Below are 17,603 nucleotides of genomic sequence, written 5' to 3'. Positions count from 1 at the left end.
ATTTTTTTATCAAAAAGATGTTTATAAGATTAACTAAATAAAAGAATTTATTAGAAAAGATAAATTAACCCAAATAATTTTTATATTAATTAATAATAAATAGTTTAAACATTTATATAAAAAAATAAAATAAGGAAGATAAGCATAATATCATAAATCACAAGAATCATTAGTATGAAAGAATCAAACATGACAAGGGACCTCTTAAATTATTCATATTTTCTTTATCATATACTAATATTATCCATGACATTATCAAGAAAACATAAAAAAGAGAATAGATTCACCAACACTATACAAGTGATTATTTCATTTCCCACTCTCCATATTTATTTATTTATTTATTTTCTTTAATTAGTTCTTATGTCTTTCCCCAAAACAGTCTTATGTTACTGACTTTTGCCAAAAAAAAAAGAAATTCATAAAAAGGGGGTTTTGTGATTTTGTCCCTCTCAGGCATCAGTAGAGTGGAGTGCAAGCTCTCTTCTTCAACCCCTAAAACCCTAGTGATTTCATACCATTCAGCTATGCCCCAAAACAAAGATGTTCGCTTCACTTCATCTTCCATCAAACTCCCTCTCTTCTCTCCACCTCCTCTACACCCCCATAATACCCCTAACCCATTCCTACACTTCATTCTACAAAATTTCCCCAAATTCACACACCCTTTTCATCAAAATGGTGAAAAGATTCAAACTTTATTCAAATTCCCACACCCAAAATTCAATCCCCAAAATGCAATTCTTGAATTCCTAACAAAACGAAGAAACATAAACCCATTTTCTTGGAATTTACCAAATACTACTACACCTCTACTTTGCTGTGCATCAATAGCATTGAGCAGCAATTTGGATACCCCGAAAACCGGGAATGAAGAGAGAGTTCTGATAAGTGAAGTGTTAGTGAGAAATAAAGATGGGGAAGAACTTGAAAGGAAGGATTTGGAGAGTGAAGCATTGAATGCATTGAAAGCGTGTCGACCAAATTCGGCGCTTACTGTGAGAGAGGTACAAGAGGATGTGCATAGGATAGTTTCGAGTGGGTATTTTTGTTCATGTATGCCTGTTGCTGTTGATACTAGAGATGGTATTCGCTTGGTTTTCCAGGTACATTGTTCTCCTCGCATATTATGGGGTCGTTTCGTTTGGTAGGATGTATTAGAGAGATCACTACATGTATTAACTTTGGTGTTATTAATCCTTTGTTTGCTAGTGTTTTTCAACTATGGTATTAGTTATACATCCTATCAAGGGGTCGTTTGGTAGGATGTATAAGAATAGTACTGAATAGGGTGGATTAGTTATGCTGAGATTATTTCTTATTGACAGTTTGGTGTGGTGTATTAAAAATAACATGCATTGCGTAATTTCTAAAAAAATTATTTGTTTACAAAAATACCCTCTGCGTTCTTTTGCTTTGAGGACAAGGGCAATTATGTCTTTAACCATGCTAATTTATGCGTTAATAACCCAGAGTAGTACTGAAATAGGGTGTTTAAATAATTACATGTATATTAGTTACACATCTTGATTAAAAAAAATGTATATTAGTTATACATATGTTGAAAAACACTATCAAATGAGGGATTAATAATACCAAAGCGAATACATGTATTATTTTCTCTAATATATCCTACCAAACGACCCCTTATTAGAATGATATGGGCCCAAATTGGGGGGGGGGGAATAGATGTTCAGTATTTATATAGCCGGCCCAAAATAGTAGTTATTGTTGTATTAGTTTCTAAGTACTACTTATGCTTCAAAATGATTGTCTTGATCAAAGTAATATGAATCATTTCTGTCATTTCGATGCAAGTAAATTGCATTATCTTATTTAGCTTAAAAGTTTGTTTCTTAAGCAAAAAATGACACACAAATTGGGATATAAGATATGATGTTTGCATAGGTTAAAAAGATAGAACTTTCAAATAGTGTTATTCTACCTTTGGCCGAAAAAAAATAAAAATTCAATTAGTGTTATTTCACTTCATTTATTGAAATTTCAACAACTGTAGACACTTATTCGACTTGGCTAAAATTCAATCAAATTTAATTAGTTTCTTTTCGATAAGCAAATGGAGATTGTATTGTCAAATTAAAAGTTTCTAAGTATTCCCTGCATTCCAAAATGGTTGTAATGATTAAACTAAATGTATTATTTCCTCATTTTTGCCATGTGTAATTGCTTATATCATTATGCTTTGGCATAAGGTAGAACCAAACCAAGAGTTCCACGGTTTGGTATGTGAAGGAGCCAATGTGCTTCCAGCAAGGTTTATAGAGGATTCTTTTCGAGATGGATATGGTACACCAACCTTTTACTCTCTATACACCTTCTATTGTCATTTCTTTTCATATTCACGAGCTTCTGGTTTAGATTTTTCGCTTTCAAGTATTTTAAGTAATCAGCCTATATCTTACATTCTGTATGGTAAGCAACCCATGCTGTGCTTATGTTGGTGTCAAGCAATGCAGGAAAAATTGTTAATATCAAGCGGATAGATGAAATAATAAGCTCTATAAATGGTTGGTACATGGAGCGGGGTCTTTTTGGAGCGGTGAGCACTTGATATGACATATGCAACCTATCAATATTTATTTTCATTTTGAATGCCTTACATTGTGATTTCGGAAATCTGAGTTAGAATTATCTTGTACTGTAGGTATCGGGTATAGAGATGCTCTCTGGAGGTATGATTAAGCTAGAAGTTTCTGAAGCAGAGGTGAATAACATTGCCATCCGTTTCCTTGATAGGACGTAAGAACCCAACTTTCTTATACCTATGCTTTTAGTGAATGCAATAAATCTTAGCAATATCTTACACTTGCTTGCATGTCTCAGTGGTGAGCCAACTGTAGGGAAAACAAGGCCTGAAACTATACTTCGGCAGCTTACTACAAAAAAAGGGCAGGTATGCTTAAACAGGTCTTTTTTAGTCTAGCATCATTTGATTATTTTTTTGTTCTTTTTAAACCTCAGTCTTAAGCAGTCTTCTAATATACATCTTGTAATACCTGAAACTTTTACAATTTGAAACACATTCTTAGTACTTTTGTGTTCCTATAAGTAGGTTAAAAGACTTCAAGTATATAAGAGTAGCGAACTAAAGTAGGTAAAGTATGTTAGGTAGTGAGTTTCCTAGTATCCTTTTCTTTTTTGTTTGCTTTGTACCCTCTCATTCTGCAGAACCTGAAGCTTTAGTAGTAGGTTCATTCTGTAGGCTAATAGCTGGTCATATTTTGCCTGGCAAGTGTCAACGTTATGCGTAAATCAATAGGAAGTTATAATTTTGCCAGTTTGGTCACCTTTTAGAGAACAAAGAAGTTGCAGTCTTGATCAACAAGTCTATTCTCATTTTTATTTGGGTTAATCTGGATGCCAAAAAGTTACAGCTACCTGTTGTATAAATTTAGTTATTTTCTTCTTAAAGATATACTTTTGTCTAGTGGTAAGAACACATCGCGTAATGTATGGGTTAGGCGGACATCACGTCTTTGAATTCTGTTGTAGTCAAAAGCCTAATATTTGAGTGGAGAAGGGTAGAGGGGCAGGCCTATTATCTACCGAGTTTCGAACTGTGTGCCACTGGCCCTCACGAAACTCTTGGTTATCAAGAAAGATACATCTTTTGGTTATCATTTTTCCAAATTGCAGCTTCATCTCACTAGACAACCTTTCTAACCTACCATGTGATGAAGAGGATAGCTGATTAGGCTTTTCTGGGTTGGCAAACTGGGGAGATGTATGCAAAAAAATTGCATATATTCTTTTCTTTAAAAAAAACTGGTGTCCGAGCCAGCTTGCTCAGGCGTAGGATTGATCTGCTTGATACTTTCTATCTTCCACCAGTTTAAGTACCGAGTAATTCTATCCACCTAGACTTAGACAGATGAGAAGAAGTCACCTCACGTTTGCTGCCTTTGCTAGGATCGAACCTAAAAATAGCATTTACTTTGGAGTACATTGGTTGAATTTGAGTTTCAAAAAAAACATTGGTTTAATTTGATATTCTTTTGGAAGAGAGGATCCAACTGTTATTTTCCCTGGGGTTTGATCAGTGGACAGATTCAGAATTGACTACTGCTAATCTGATTCAGTTCTTTTCGGGTGGGAGGTGGTGGAAGAGAGCAGGAATTGGGGAAGGTTGGAATAAGATACGTTATAACCTTTGAGTGGAGTTAACACAGATGCGTTCAGTTTTTAATTGTTTCTTGACATATTCATTTGATGAAGTATCCATATCCATGTGGATATGCCTTGGTAAAATGAAGAGTCAACATAAATTACTTTACTGGAGTCAATGCACATGGATTTATCCATATTGGTGCAACTATCCATATGTTTAATCAAGAACCCTATGTACTGCTGATGAATAGATGTCAGTGAACAGGTGCATCCTAATTTTCGCTACTACAATGGTTGGCCCTGCAAGGTGATTACATTATCCGGAAGCATGGAGAAAGAAAACGCTAATGCTTAGCAAATTATGTGCATTTTTTCCTTTACCAATTTCCACCTTCTGATTGAGTGAAATTGGTGGAAGGTTTTATCCTAATTTTTGCTGCAAAAGTGGTTGACCTGCAATACAATTACTTGTGGTTGACCTGCAGTATGATTACTTGGGAAGCGTAAACAGAGAAATAGTCTTAGCATATACCCTCCTTCTGTCCATTTCTTTTTCCAACTTTTGCTCGTTTGTGCCTCTTGTACAAGATAGAAGCCTAGCTTTTTCCAGTTTATCTTTTCAAACATCTCAATCTAGAAGTCACAAAGTTGACTCGTCTTTCTTTTTGTTTATTGCAAGAGAGGTCCTTAATCATGGTATCCTCTTTTAGAGGGTACACATAATGTATCAAATGACCAAAAGAGTTTTATCTTACTCTTAGCTGCTTCTATAACTTCTTAATTGGGAATTGGCATAAGTGAAATTGCTGATTTTGCAATTGCATGGAAATTTCTCAAATTGTGTGCCATATTTCTTCCTGGGAAATCCACTATCTTTGTGCTTGTTTGAATGTCAATTTTTGTGTATTCTTGTTTAGGTTTACAGCATGCTTCAAGGGAAAAGAGATGTGGACACTGTCTTAGCTATGGGCATTATGGAAGATGTTAGCATTATTCCCCAACCTGCTGGAGGTGCTTTAGTGAAGATGGTTTCAACTGTCTAATGTTGTTGCACTTGTGCATACATGCATTTTTATCTTTGTTAAATGGGGCATCACTGGGATGTTTTCTTTTTCTTTCGGGTCTGGGGGCGGGGGGCCTTAATGACAGAAATCAAGGATGAAATGATACTATAGTATCAACAAAAAGAATCATAATAATGAAATTGTAGAGATATTTTGTATGCAGGCCACTGCAACGAAGAAAAAGTTAAGGATACCTCGGAAAATCTTTATTAGGTAAACAAACTAACAAACATTAGCTCTTCATCCCCTTTGTATAATTTGGACTATATGGCTAGAAGGAAATCGTAGGTGTTTTGATGGGAAGAAGAACATATTGCTGCTGTAAAATATAGATGTCTCCAATGCTTTTTTTTTTTTTTTTTTGGGGAGAATGGGAGGAAGCTCTGAAGGAATTAGGGATCTGCTGGACTTAATTGACTCCTTTAAGTCTATAATCGGAGTTGAATGTCTTGTACATTTTTTCCCCTCCATACTTTTAATAAAATCACTTTACTTACAAAAAACTACTAACAGACACCACTTCCACTTTAAGAGATGCATTATGAGGCAAATGAAGTGTTCCCTCTTGTAAAAGTTTATTTCTTTTTTCTTTTGGAAACATGAAAAACACTTTATACTTTAATTACTAGTAGCTTTTTGGACATCAACCTAAAAACCAACGTCTTTTTGTGATAACTAAGCTTTAAACTACAGTCTAATCTAACTTGAAATAGTAATAGGCAAAATATATCATGTATTAGATCCGAGAATGAATAGAAAAAATTAAACAGATTTGTAATAAAGTGGTTTGTTCTTAGAGAAGGTGTTAAGAGTTTATGGCAAAATTGTCTGCTTTGTTAAATTTTCAGCTAAAAAACTTAGTAATAACTAAAAAGCTATTTTGCTTGTGGGTCTCTTTGGTGCTGGGGGTGAACAGTGATTAAGCAAAACTTTATATAAAATGCCGTACATATAAAAGAGACTGTATGCACACCGAAAAGTTTGGTGGGCTCAGGGCCCCTCCTTACCCTTCTGGCCATCTACTGTGTGTGCTACTATTGCTCTTTCTGTAGAGTAACTTTTTGATTTAATATTGCAGACACTGGTAAGGTAGACTTAGTTATGAATGTTGTCGAGCGCAAGAGTGGGGGTGGTATTTCTGCCGGTGGTGGAATTTCTAGTGGGTATGTGATATTTGAGAAATTGTTCTTGGTAAACTACTATGTCATTATGTCTCTTTTGGTTTCTCCACTGTTGTTTACTGGTATGTATTTCAATTTCAGGATCACAAGTGGACCCCTTGCTGGATTAATTGGCAGGTAATTTTGATAGTATGAATTTCTGTGTTAAGGTCTGTTTTCAATTTTGGGAGATCTTTTTGGGGTTAATGGTCAAAGCTTGGCTTTCTTTCTTGGTTCTTTTAAGTTTGTTCAACACTTTGTTGTTTACATTTCTAGGTGGTTGAATTGAACTTTTTTATGTCACATACTCCGGCTGTCCTTTTATCAAATTGTACTGGTGAAACCTATACGTATGCCAAGTATAGAGAGTTCTCCTACCGAATATTTGGGACAACTTCTTACGAAACCAGAAGGGTTTAATTTCTCAAACAAAAAACCACTAAGGGTTTAAAGTGACTTTCTATTCTAAAAAAAAAAAAAAAAAAAAAACACAGCATATTCAGTGCACTACTTAGAAGCACTTTTAAGAAAAGCTTACCCTTGGAGAGCACTTCTGCAAAATCTAAATATTTCCATTACTTTTTGGTGTTTTTATTTAGCGAGCTGCAAATCTACTCTAAATAGCTTTTATGAGAAGGACATTATGAAAGACCAATGTGACTGTCTTTCTCAGAAAAGAAATCTGTAGAATGAGTTACCCTTTTTTAGCTAAAATAGTTCTAGGAAAGAAATGCTTGCATGGACTTCTTTTGAAAGACAGGATAGCTCTCTCAAACAAAGCCTTAGATCACTATAAGCAGACATCACTGCTAGCAGTTAACCTGCTGAGTATTAGCAGTTATTTATTATAGTCGATATGTCTGCTAAATTTCTACCTTGAATTATTTTCCCAAAAAGAAAGGGTCACTTTCAATTTTTTCCCCAAGGATATGCTGTTCATTATGTCCTTCCATTTCAGTTGTGCCATATACCACAAGAATCTTTTCGGGAGAAATCAAAAGCTGAATTTGTCACTAGAGCGGGGGCAAATTGACTCAATCTTTCGGATAAACTACACAGATCCATGGATTGAAGGAGATGACAAGAGGACTTCAAGATCAATTATGATACAGGTAATTAAAGTTCCCTAGAGTATACATCACAACAGTTTTTGAGAGCTCTTTTCTACCTGACTTCCTATTTTAACTAGAATTCGAGGACACCTGGGACACTTGTTCATAATCAACCCGATGGTAGCCTGACGATAGGACGTGTCACTGCTGGGATTGAATACAGTCGGCCATTCCGGCCAAAGTGGAATGGGACAGCTGGAATCATATTTCAGGTAGCTTTTATATTAGTGTCTTCGGATAATTTATGCCCTCCCGTGATATGATTATTTTACTTTCAGCTATGGTTTGCATGGTTATAGAGGGTAATGTAGTGATAATACCTTTATTGATATTTGGAGAGTATAACAGTTGATTTTGTAGTCTCCGGTTGACATTGAGTTGAATTGGTTACTCCAGGAGAATGAAAATTTCTGCCTGTGAGAAACTCAACTGTTGTTTATGCAGGGCCCACAAAAATATGTATTGTGTCGAGAATCAAATGTTCGAAGACCTTTCCATTCTTCCAACCTCAGCAGGATGTCATAGCGTGCAATTTACTGTATGTAGGAGTGAATCCTAATTCTTGTCTAGATGGGGTTTTGGGGATGGGTTTATTAGTAATTACATTTTTTGAACGTACAATCCCTAATTATTAATAAAATTTCATTGAACCACTGTTGTTTCAGGGACCAAAGAGTATTTCCAATACACAAGCTTTGGAGTATTCGTTGTCGTTGTTAAAGAGATTTTTTTTTTTTTTTTTTTTTTTTGAGAAACAAGTGAAAGAGAAATATTAAATGTGCTTTATCTAAAACATAGAAGATAAATGTTACTCTTGCTTAGCGTTGCAATGATAACAAGCCCTAGGAATAATTTGAGTCATTTATGCAATAATGAGCAGAAGCTAGGCATGAGTAGTTTGAATAATCTTTTACGGAAAAAGATTGTAGAGTGTGCTAAGGATGATGAAGACTCTTTTCTTGTTTCTAGTCTTGGGACTTCAACAGAGTTTTAATTATTCTTTCCCAGAGTCTTGCATATCTTTGTTTCCCATTTCTGTTAATGATGTTGCTACTTGTCCTTTCCTATTTGAATTTCTCAGCGTGCTGGTGCTCGGGATGACAAGGGGAGTCCTATTATAAGGGACTACTACAGTAGTCCACTTACTGCAAGGTATAGATTGGTGATGATTTATGCTGCATAAAGTGTTGTATATCTGACCATAAGAAAGTGTCCAATGTATTCCTTTCTGAACTTCTGCAGTGGCAACACTCACGATGATATGTTACTTGCCAAACTTGAGACTGTCTATACTGGTTCCGGTGACCCCAGCTCTTCTGTGGTCAGTTCCCTAATATTCTGCCAGATTCCTTGTCTAGGAAATAAAGGGATAGAATAAATTCTTGACGTACCCTTAACTTTATTACCCTGCTGTTTTGCAGTTTGTTTTCAACATGGATCAAGGACTTCCTGTGTGGTCGGAGTGGCTAGTTTTCAACAGAGTCAATGCTCGTGCTAGAAAAGGATTGGCATTTGGTCCTATGCGTCTCCTCCTAAGGTACATTCTCCATTTTTTTGACGATTAGCTCAAAAAGATGCTAAATTTGGGTTTTCTTCCTTCAACTGTATCTCTTAAAGATTTCCGTAACTTAAATTGCTGGCTATTCTGATTCTTTTTGCAGTTTCTCTGGTGGTCATGTGGTTGGTAATTTTCCGCCTCATGAAGCATTTGCGATTGGTGGAACCAATAGTGTAAGAGGATATGAAGAAGGGGCAGTTGGCTCCGGCCGGTCTTATGTGGTTGGATGTGGAGAAGTTTCATTCCCTCTGGTAAGTAGAGGCAGTTGGACACTATAATCTGATAATGAACTCATTTCTCTAGATATTGGTGGTTTTTGCTGTCTTTCTCAACCATCCCAATGATGCTGGTGCTATCTCGACTCTACCAAGATGGTTGTTGCTAATGTTCTTTTATTTTTTATAACACCCCGCTCTATGTTTCTTTCCATACAATTAGCTCTCTCTCTCTCTCTCTTGTTGGTAACTGTGGATTCGGGCCCAGCTTGAATACACCTTGATTACCCCAGGACAGACCTGCATCCTTCCATGCCTACAGTACAACTGCCAGATAACTCACTGCCCCCAGTGCTTGGATAGATGAGAAGGAACCAAACTTTTTTGCCTCTACTATGTTGTAGACCCCAGTCTCCCATGGTCTTTGTTCCTGCTTCATTGACCACTAAGGCACACCCTTGGGTTCTATGCAATATATTAGTTAAATAAGCGTCTTTGAACTGTCATAAAAAATAAACGTCTTTGAAGTGAATGCTGCTATGGATGATCTTTCTTATCATATTCCCACGTTTTGCAGATGGGGCCAGTAGGGGGGGCTGTATTTGCTGATTATGGCACAGACCTTGGATCTGGCTCAAGTGTTCCTGGTATGTAACTATGTATATCTAGTCTGATGTTGTTTACTATTTTGGCTAGTGCCCCCCCACCCCGCTCCCTCCCCGCCCCCGATTCTGAGTATTTCATACCATTTTAATCATTTTTAATGGTGGGAGTAGTCTAACTGCGACCAAATTGGTAGAATAAACATCGGCATACTTGTTGGATAATAGGCAACATCTACTAAATTCACAAACATGAAGGGAAATGTAAACTATATTTAATCTGAGTGTCAAATTTATCTACTAGACTTGAGGCTTCATTGACCAGCACTCTACTCAAGTTAGTGTAAATTTTGCTTGAAAAGGGATGTATCTAGCCCTGCATGCTTTGTTGTTCTGTCATGCTAAAGCATTATATCATTGACTAAATCTTGATCTCTGGAGCCCCCGGGCTTTGGTCTAGTGGTAAGATGTAGTGTGTGATGTGTGGATTGGACGCACATCACGAGTTCGAATCATGCCGTAGATAGAAGCCTGGTATATAAGTGGAGAGGGATGCACCAATTATCCACCAAGTTTTGAACCGTGGTCTAGCTAGCCCCCGGAATATATATTCTTGAACTCTGGAATTTACATTGTACATTGGCGACCTTTCATTTAAATGTTGTTTTTTCCTTATCAGGTGATCCCGCTGGACCAAGGCGAAAACCTGGAAGTGGATATGGATGTGGGGTTGGTATTCGCGTAGACTCTCCATTGGGACCTTTAAGACTGGAGTACGCCTTCAATGACCAGCGGACTGGGAGGTTTCACTTTGGTGTTGGCCTAAGGAACTGATACTATTCCCTGCCCTCTTTTTTTATTGACATTTATATCATCTTATTCTTTTGGTTTGCTTTCTTAGGTTAATTCATTTACATCTCTATCAGTTGATGTAACATGTATATGACCTTAGAGGCAAACATATACTCCCTCTGTCCCAGTTTATGTGATATACTTTTTTTTTAGTCTGTCCCAGAAAGATACATTTCTATATTTAGAAATAACTTAACTTAAAACTTTTTCTTTTTTTCTTGATGAAATGATTTATAGCCATGCAAATATCTGTGGCTTGTTTTAGACCACAGGTTTCAAAAAAGTTTTCTTTTCTTTTTTAAAGTTTGTGTCTAGTTAAATTATATCACATAAATTGAGACGGAAAGAGTAATATTTTGAAGGCCCGAGTACATTGTCAGCTCCTTGAAATTGACTAAAATTGTCATTTTAACACATGACCTATTAAACACTTGGAAGTCACTAAAATTGTGCTTATTAAAAATGATGTGCACAACTAGTCAATAAAACTAAATGCATGCACTTCAGTTGCTATGACAACACAAAACAACTAATGAAATATGACAACTGTTTAGTTTCTTTCTTCTTTCCGCAGCGTCTTTCCTATGGTTTGCTGGTGCTTGAGAACTTCATTATTAGCTTCCCTTCCCTTCAGTTTCTTCAGTTTTTATTTTTTATTTATTTATTTATTTATTTATTATTATTATGATTCGGCAAGTTTAACTGAGGCCGCGTTATCTAGTCTAGTAAATAATCATTTGCACGATTGCCCTTCAAAGGTACTGGTCTTTAATTTTTGCCCTTCGCCTAATACCCCGAGGTCCTGAGTTCAAATTCAGGCTCAATAAAAGATTAAAAAAAAAAATCGCAAGGCAGAGTTTCATAGCAAAATTAGGCCTATTCGGGCGAAAGTTAAGCCTTAAGACAGAGTTTTGGTATAAGAGCCTGAAGGCAAAACTCTGCCTGATCAGGAGAGTTTGAGGCAAAACTCTGCCTGATCAGGCGAGTTTGAGGCAAAATTTTGCTTTGCGAATTCAAATTCTATCTTGCGATTTGACTAAGCGGGGGTTCGAATCCGGAGTCAAGGGGTTTTAGCGAAGGATAAAAATTAAAGACCACTAATTTGAGGGACAAAAATTAAAGACAAGTGCCTTTGAAGGACATTCCGCACAAAAAAATGTAAAAGAAATTTAAGAAGAAATTAGTGGGTTCCTTTGTTTCTATGGTTACTTCTTAAACGGTCAGGTCTTTTCTATACACCGGAGCTTTACTAATTGGTGTTATTGGGAACTTGTATATTTGAATACTGAAAAATAATGGAAGCTCTGCGCGTGGACTCTAGGTAGGTGGAAATTGATAGGGAAGTATATCCTGGTAGAAAGCTTTTGCATTTGGGATGTTATGGGACAAGGAAGGAGAATAGATTTTGAGGTGGGTTTTGGCATTAGCGTTCAAGGACATGAGTAGTAGCATGTCAATCCTGTTCACAATTGTCTCTCCATGGTTTAGCTCTGTTGCTGCCATTTTTCAAATTTACGAGTCACAGAACAATTCAATTTTAGGATTACACGACCCAGTAGAGGAGTAAAACGAAGAAAACAAGAAAAAATTGAAATAACCGTTTAAAGGCATTAGACGCGCTTGAAAAGTGTGGGAAACACGCATGGTGCCACATCAGCACATTGCACAGAATACCCAACCTCCGCATACTTCAAGTGTTTAGTAGGTTAGTACAGTGGTTAAATGAAATTTTTTGTCAACTTGAAGTGGACGTCGATGCATTCTGCCATTTTTAAATTATTAGGAGGCACTCAGCTTGTTTCATCAACACATGGAGGTGAACTTCTGAAAATTTTATTGAAGTGACATGTTATGGAACTTGTTTTCTAATTTTTATCACAGAAGTCTTTTTTTTTTTTTTTAAAAGAAACTTAGAGAAAATACTTTTCAAAAATATTTTGACTAATCAAATATTGAAAAATTGTTGCTCCCCGCACCAAACACATCGTACGCTTAAGTTATTAAATTATTCTCGTTTGCTCTGAAGAACATGAACGTTACTCCATCATCATGAATTTGCCATTAAGATTATATGTATGGAATTATCAATTCACTATCGTCACCAAAAACATAAGAAAAAAGAAAGGAGTGTTAGTAAACTTAGACTTAAGTGGACCAGAAATACTTTTTAGGAAAATGTTGTGTGATAACACTTCAATTCGCTGAATTTGTTGCCTAAACTGTTGCATCCTCAAGGAAAAGATAGTGTAGAACAAATGAGAAAACTATTTACATTATTTGTTGGTGTAAGTGAAGGGGAAGGGTAAACTCTAATAAGGATTGAAGATGAGTAAGCTATCATTCAATCCTCGATCCCTCCAAATCAATAGCTCTCAACAATATGTAATTATCGAGTTCTTAGGCAAAAATTATCCTAAGTCTAATATTGTCCTTTACATATAACTTTGAGCACCTTCTGATAGTTGAAGGTCAATTGGAAACAACCTCTCTACCCCACAAAGATAGGAATATGGCGCAACATCATATTATCATAAATTAAAACTTGCGACTACATTGGGTATGTTGTTGTTGTCCTCTTAAGTTTTCAAATTTTGAGAGTTTTAGTTCAATTAGGGGTAGAAAATTAACAGCACCGAAAGCTAACGGAAGTAACAAGCAAAGGAGGCATCTAAAGTCTCTTAAATCCATCGCCTATGATCATTTCCTCCATTCCCTTAAAGATTAATGAAACAACAATGACATGTTGAAGTAATTGACTGCGAATATCCCACTTGTTGAGGCCTTGGAGCAAATGGCGGGGTATGTAAAATTTATGATGGACTTCATTACATAGAAGGAGGTTGTAGAATATGAGACCTTCAAGATCATAAATCAACAATGACACATACACATACTGCGCTTATTGTAAAACATTGATCTTGAGCTTGATAAGACGAGAGTACTACACTTATCATAACTAGGGTTTGTTCCAAGATTGCTCTTAATAATCATCGTTGAGACTCATCAAACCAACATCCTGTTTCTTTGCATCGTGGTTATATATGGAAGACAAGTAGGCCTACTCCATAACATGGGGGATGATTTTGACTAAAATTAGTAACTATCACTATATCTTTTGCTATTTATATTTACACATCAATTACTCCTTCTTCCGATGTCCCACCATTATCTCAATCCACCACTTATAGCTTGTTTGACCAAACTTCTAAAATCTATTTATTTTAAAAAATACGTTTTATCATAAATTTCTTTTAAAAAAGTTCATTTGGAGAGTAACAATTTATGTTTGACAAATCAATTTAAAAAGTACTTTTGTTAATACTAGAACAACAATTTGTGCTTTGGCAAAGTTCTAAAAGTGCTTCTATTGTAAAGCTAGTTTTTTCCGCTTCTGAAAAACTAATTACGCTAATACTCAATTTTTTTCTTTTCTTAAAAATTGGTCAAATGCCTTAAATCTCTGAATAAGTACTTCAAAGAAAGCACTTTGAATTTGTCAGAAGTTTGGCCAATTAAGTTATAAATATTCAATCAAACGCTACAAATGATTTCGAACACAACTTCTTACAAAAATGATATTTAATATATAATACGTTTATTTATACTGATCAATTTACTCATACTATAAAGGTCCTGGTCCTCTAGTTATAGGATAGTTACTAAAGACACAAAATGAAGGGATAAATTAATGAGGAAGGGGAAAAGAGTTAAATTTGCCCGTGAACTATGCGAAATAGAATAAAATTTATCTTTCGTTAATAGTTGGGGCTAAATATGTCCTCGTTGTTGCTAGTTGGGGAGAAATTTATCCTTGAATTATGCGAAATAGAACAAATTTGCCCTTATTTTTAAATGGTGGAAGCTTAGCATTCGATGATGCCACATGTCATACAATTAATGATTAAATTTTTTAAACAGAGGGTAGATTTGAACCTTTCACGTATTCGCCCTAATTTTGTGTGTTTTTTTCTTTATTCGTCTTTTCTCTCTCCACGTCATTATCTATACTGTCAATAACCCTTTCTTCCTTCTTTGACCCGTATGTGGATATACATACTATAAAATAGTATTCTATATTACATGTCCAAGTCGTTTAGTGCATTTCCTCCTAGTGATGTAGGTGGTGGTGAGGTAACAAGTACAGAAAAAAAGAAATGAAATGGTAAAAAGAAGATGGTGCTAGAGGTAATGATGACAATGATGGTGGGGAGGGACAAGGAGGAAGGAGGAAGGAGGAAGAAAGGGTGATTGGTGGTAGAGGTAGTGGTGGGATGAGAGAAAGGAGGAATAAATTTTTTTTAAAAAGTCAAAATTAGCGGGAAGGGTCAAATTTTCCCATGAACTATGCAAAAGGTTCTAATCTGCACCTTAACTATGCGAAAAGTAGAAATTTACCCTCTATTTAAACAATTAATCATTAACTGTGTGATATGTGGCATCACTGGATGCTAAGCATCCACCGTTCAAAAATAAGGCCAAATTTATTCCATTTCGCATAGTTCAGGGGTAACTTTGATCCCAACTAGTAACGACGAGGGCATATTTGATCCCAACTATTAACTGAGGGCAAATATATTTCATTTCGCAGAGTTCAGGGACAAATTAGACTCTTTAACCATGAGGAAATTATAGTCAATGACTTAGAAAAAGGGTGATCTTGAACTTTTGATTCCACTTGTCTCGTGTGCAAATCTTCAAGGTCAAAAGTCAAAACTTGTTAAATTTGAAATTTTCCCATGAGGCAAGTGAGGCTAAAAATTTACGACCGCCCACCTTTAAAGTCATTCTTGTAAATCACCCTAAATCAACTGCGTTTCTTGCGTATTTTCTTGGACTGGGCTGGAAAGGTCTCTGGGCCAGCCCCTGAATTTTAGAAGTTAATTGTAACAGCCCAGCCCGCTAGTGATATTGTCCGCTTTAGACATATGCCTGCACGGGTTTGAAAAGCGTCACTAGGGTCTAAAGCCTGCTTGCTTATATACCCAGCATCTCTCCTGTGTTCTGCCAATGTGAAATTCTTCTAGCATGGGTGTCACATACACCCCCTCTTATGGACTCAGCGTCCTCGCTGAGGTTTTCCCTACCTCATGGTTTTCCTAGACTCAGAATTGAGAGTCGCCCCGTATATTCGGGATTTGCCTAAATTTAATTGAACTTTGACCCACCATCGACAAGATTGACACAAATAGACTGGGCTGTTATATGAATAATGGACTATAATAATATAATACGTGGTTCATTTTTTCGAATTTAAGCAAATATATATAGTGGGCTTAGTGAAGTCTCAACATTCCTCTAGCGTCCTTCTATTCGTAAAAATTTAGTGAGACGACTTATTTGATTGCTGTAATTTAAGTTGTACCTAGTTTTTAAAAACTAGACAAAAGTACGTTGCCTCATCTTCCTCTTTATTTCTTTTTTCTTCTTAGTTGTTGTATAATGGTGATTTTTGAATCTATAGCAATTTAAGTATAATGCTTTGAAAAAGTGGATCTTAAATTTCAAATATGAAAAATGAATGTAAATCAAGTGGGTGTTGCTGGAAAATCTTGAAATCATTGATAAATCACTATTTTTGCAAAATGAGTTTTTTGATTTGTTGTTGTTTTAATAAATTGATGATTGAAGTTTGTTCTTTATGATATTTGATACTTATGTTTCATGTTTGCCCTCATATTGGAGTAGATTTGCGTATCGAATCGTGTGTTGGATTGTTCGAATTCGAAGAACAGGGTGTTGCTGGGCAACAAAATATTTAGGAAAAACATGACTGAAGTTTAGCACAATATAGCTAAACTTCAGACATATGAACCTTAAGTTGAAGCAGAAAATTGTTGAACTTCAGGTATATATGCCTCAATTTCATACCAAAATGACCGGACTCTTCCTCATCTGTACAATAGTAATTTTAGAATCTATAGTAATTGAAGAATAATGGTTTAAAGAAGCGAGTCTTGAATTTCAAATATGAAAATGAGTTTAAATCAAATGGATATTGTTAGAAAATTTGAAAATATTAACAAATCACCACTATTGTAAAATGGATTTGTTGTTGTTTTGATAAATTGATGGCTGTGATATGTTTTGTATGATATTTGGTACTTATGATTTAAATTTGAGCTCATTTGGAGTAGATTTGCGTGTCGAAACGTGTATTGAATTGCTGAAATTCGAAGAACAAGTTGTCACTGGGCAAAAATTTGTTCGAGCAAAAATGACAGAAGTACAACAGAAAATGGTTGAACTTCAGGCATATATGCCTTAATTTCATATCAAAATGATTGAACTTCAGGTAAAAACTGATTGAACCCTCCTCCTCCTCCGCACAATAGTAATTTTAGAATCACAGTAATTGAAGTATAATGCTTTGAAGAAGTGAGTCTTAAATTTAAATATGAAAAGTGAGTTTAAACCCAGTGGGTATTGTTAGAAAGCTTGAAAACATTTACAAATCACCATTATTGTAAAATGAATTTGTTCGATTTGTAGTTGTTTTGACAAACTGATGGCTATGGTTTGTTCTGTATGCTATTTGGTACTTTGTGTTTCAATTTGACCTCATGTAGAGTACATTTGTATGTTGAATCGTGTATTGAATTGCTAAAATTCGAAGAACAAATTGTTACTGGGCAAAAAATTATTCGAGCAGAAACGATTGAAGTTCAGAGAAAATGGTTGAACTTCAGGCATATGTGCCTTAAGTTCATGCAAAAAAAATTGATCAGGTATATGTGCCTTAAGTTCGAGCAAAAAATGGCTAAACAGTCATATCTGCCTTAAGTTCATACAAAATGGATGTACTTCAGACATATGTGCCTAAGGTTCATTCAAAATGATTGAACTTCATGTATATGTACCTTAAGTTCATGCAAAAGGGAAAAAAATAATTGAACATCAAGCATTTGTGTAAGT

The 17,603-nt window shown here is 35.6% G+C and overlaps 1 protein-coding gene across 1 annotated transcript; it reads left to right on the top strand.

Annotated features, from left to right (window-relative positions):
* The first annotated feature begins 419 nt into the window (after positions 1–419).
* Positions 420–10,819, top strand: LOC132042706 (outer envelope protein 80, chloroplastic). Its single transcript, XM_059433233.1, has 16 exons — positions 420–1,106; positions 2,214–2,307; positions 2,478–2,560; positions 2,666–2,760; positions 2,845–2,914; positions 5,046–5,139; positions 6,271–6,355; positions 6,455–6,490; positions 7,311–7,464; positions 7,542–7,676; positions 8,546–8,616; positions 8,707–8,785; positions 8,886–9,001; positions 9,126–9,273; positions 9,815–9,884; positions 10,519–10,819. Exons 1-16 carry the CDS (start codon positions 528–530, stop codon positions 10,671–10,673), a joined length of 2,064 nt encoding a protein of 687 aa, XP_059289216.1. The 5' UTR covers positions 420–527; the 3' UTR covers positions 10,674–10,819.
* The last annotated feature ends 6,784 nt before the right edge of the window (positions 10,820–17,603 follow it).

The sequence above is a fragment of the Lycium ferocissimum genome, unplaced genomic scaffold, assembly GCF_029784015.1.
Source record: "Lycium ferocissimum isolate CSIRO_LF1 unplaced genomic scaffold, AGI_CSIRO_Lferr_CH_V1 ctg1729, whole genome shotgun sequence".
Lineage (NCBI taxonomy): Eukaryota > Viridiplantae > Streptophyta > Magnoliopsida > Solanales > Solanaceae > Lycium > Lycium ferocissimum.
This window is presented reverse-complemented; position numbering and strand designations above follow the sequence as displayed.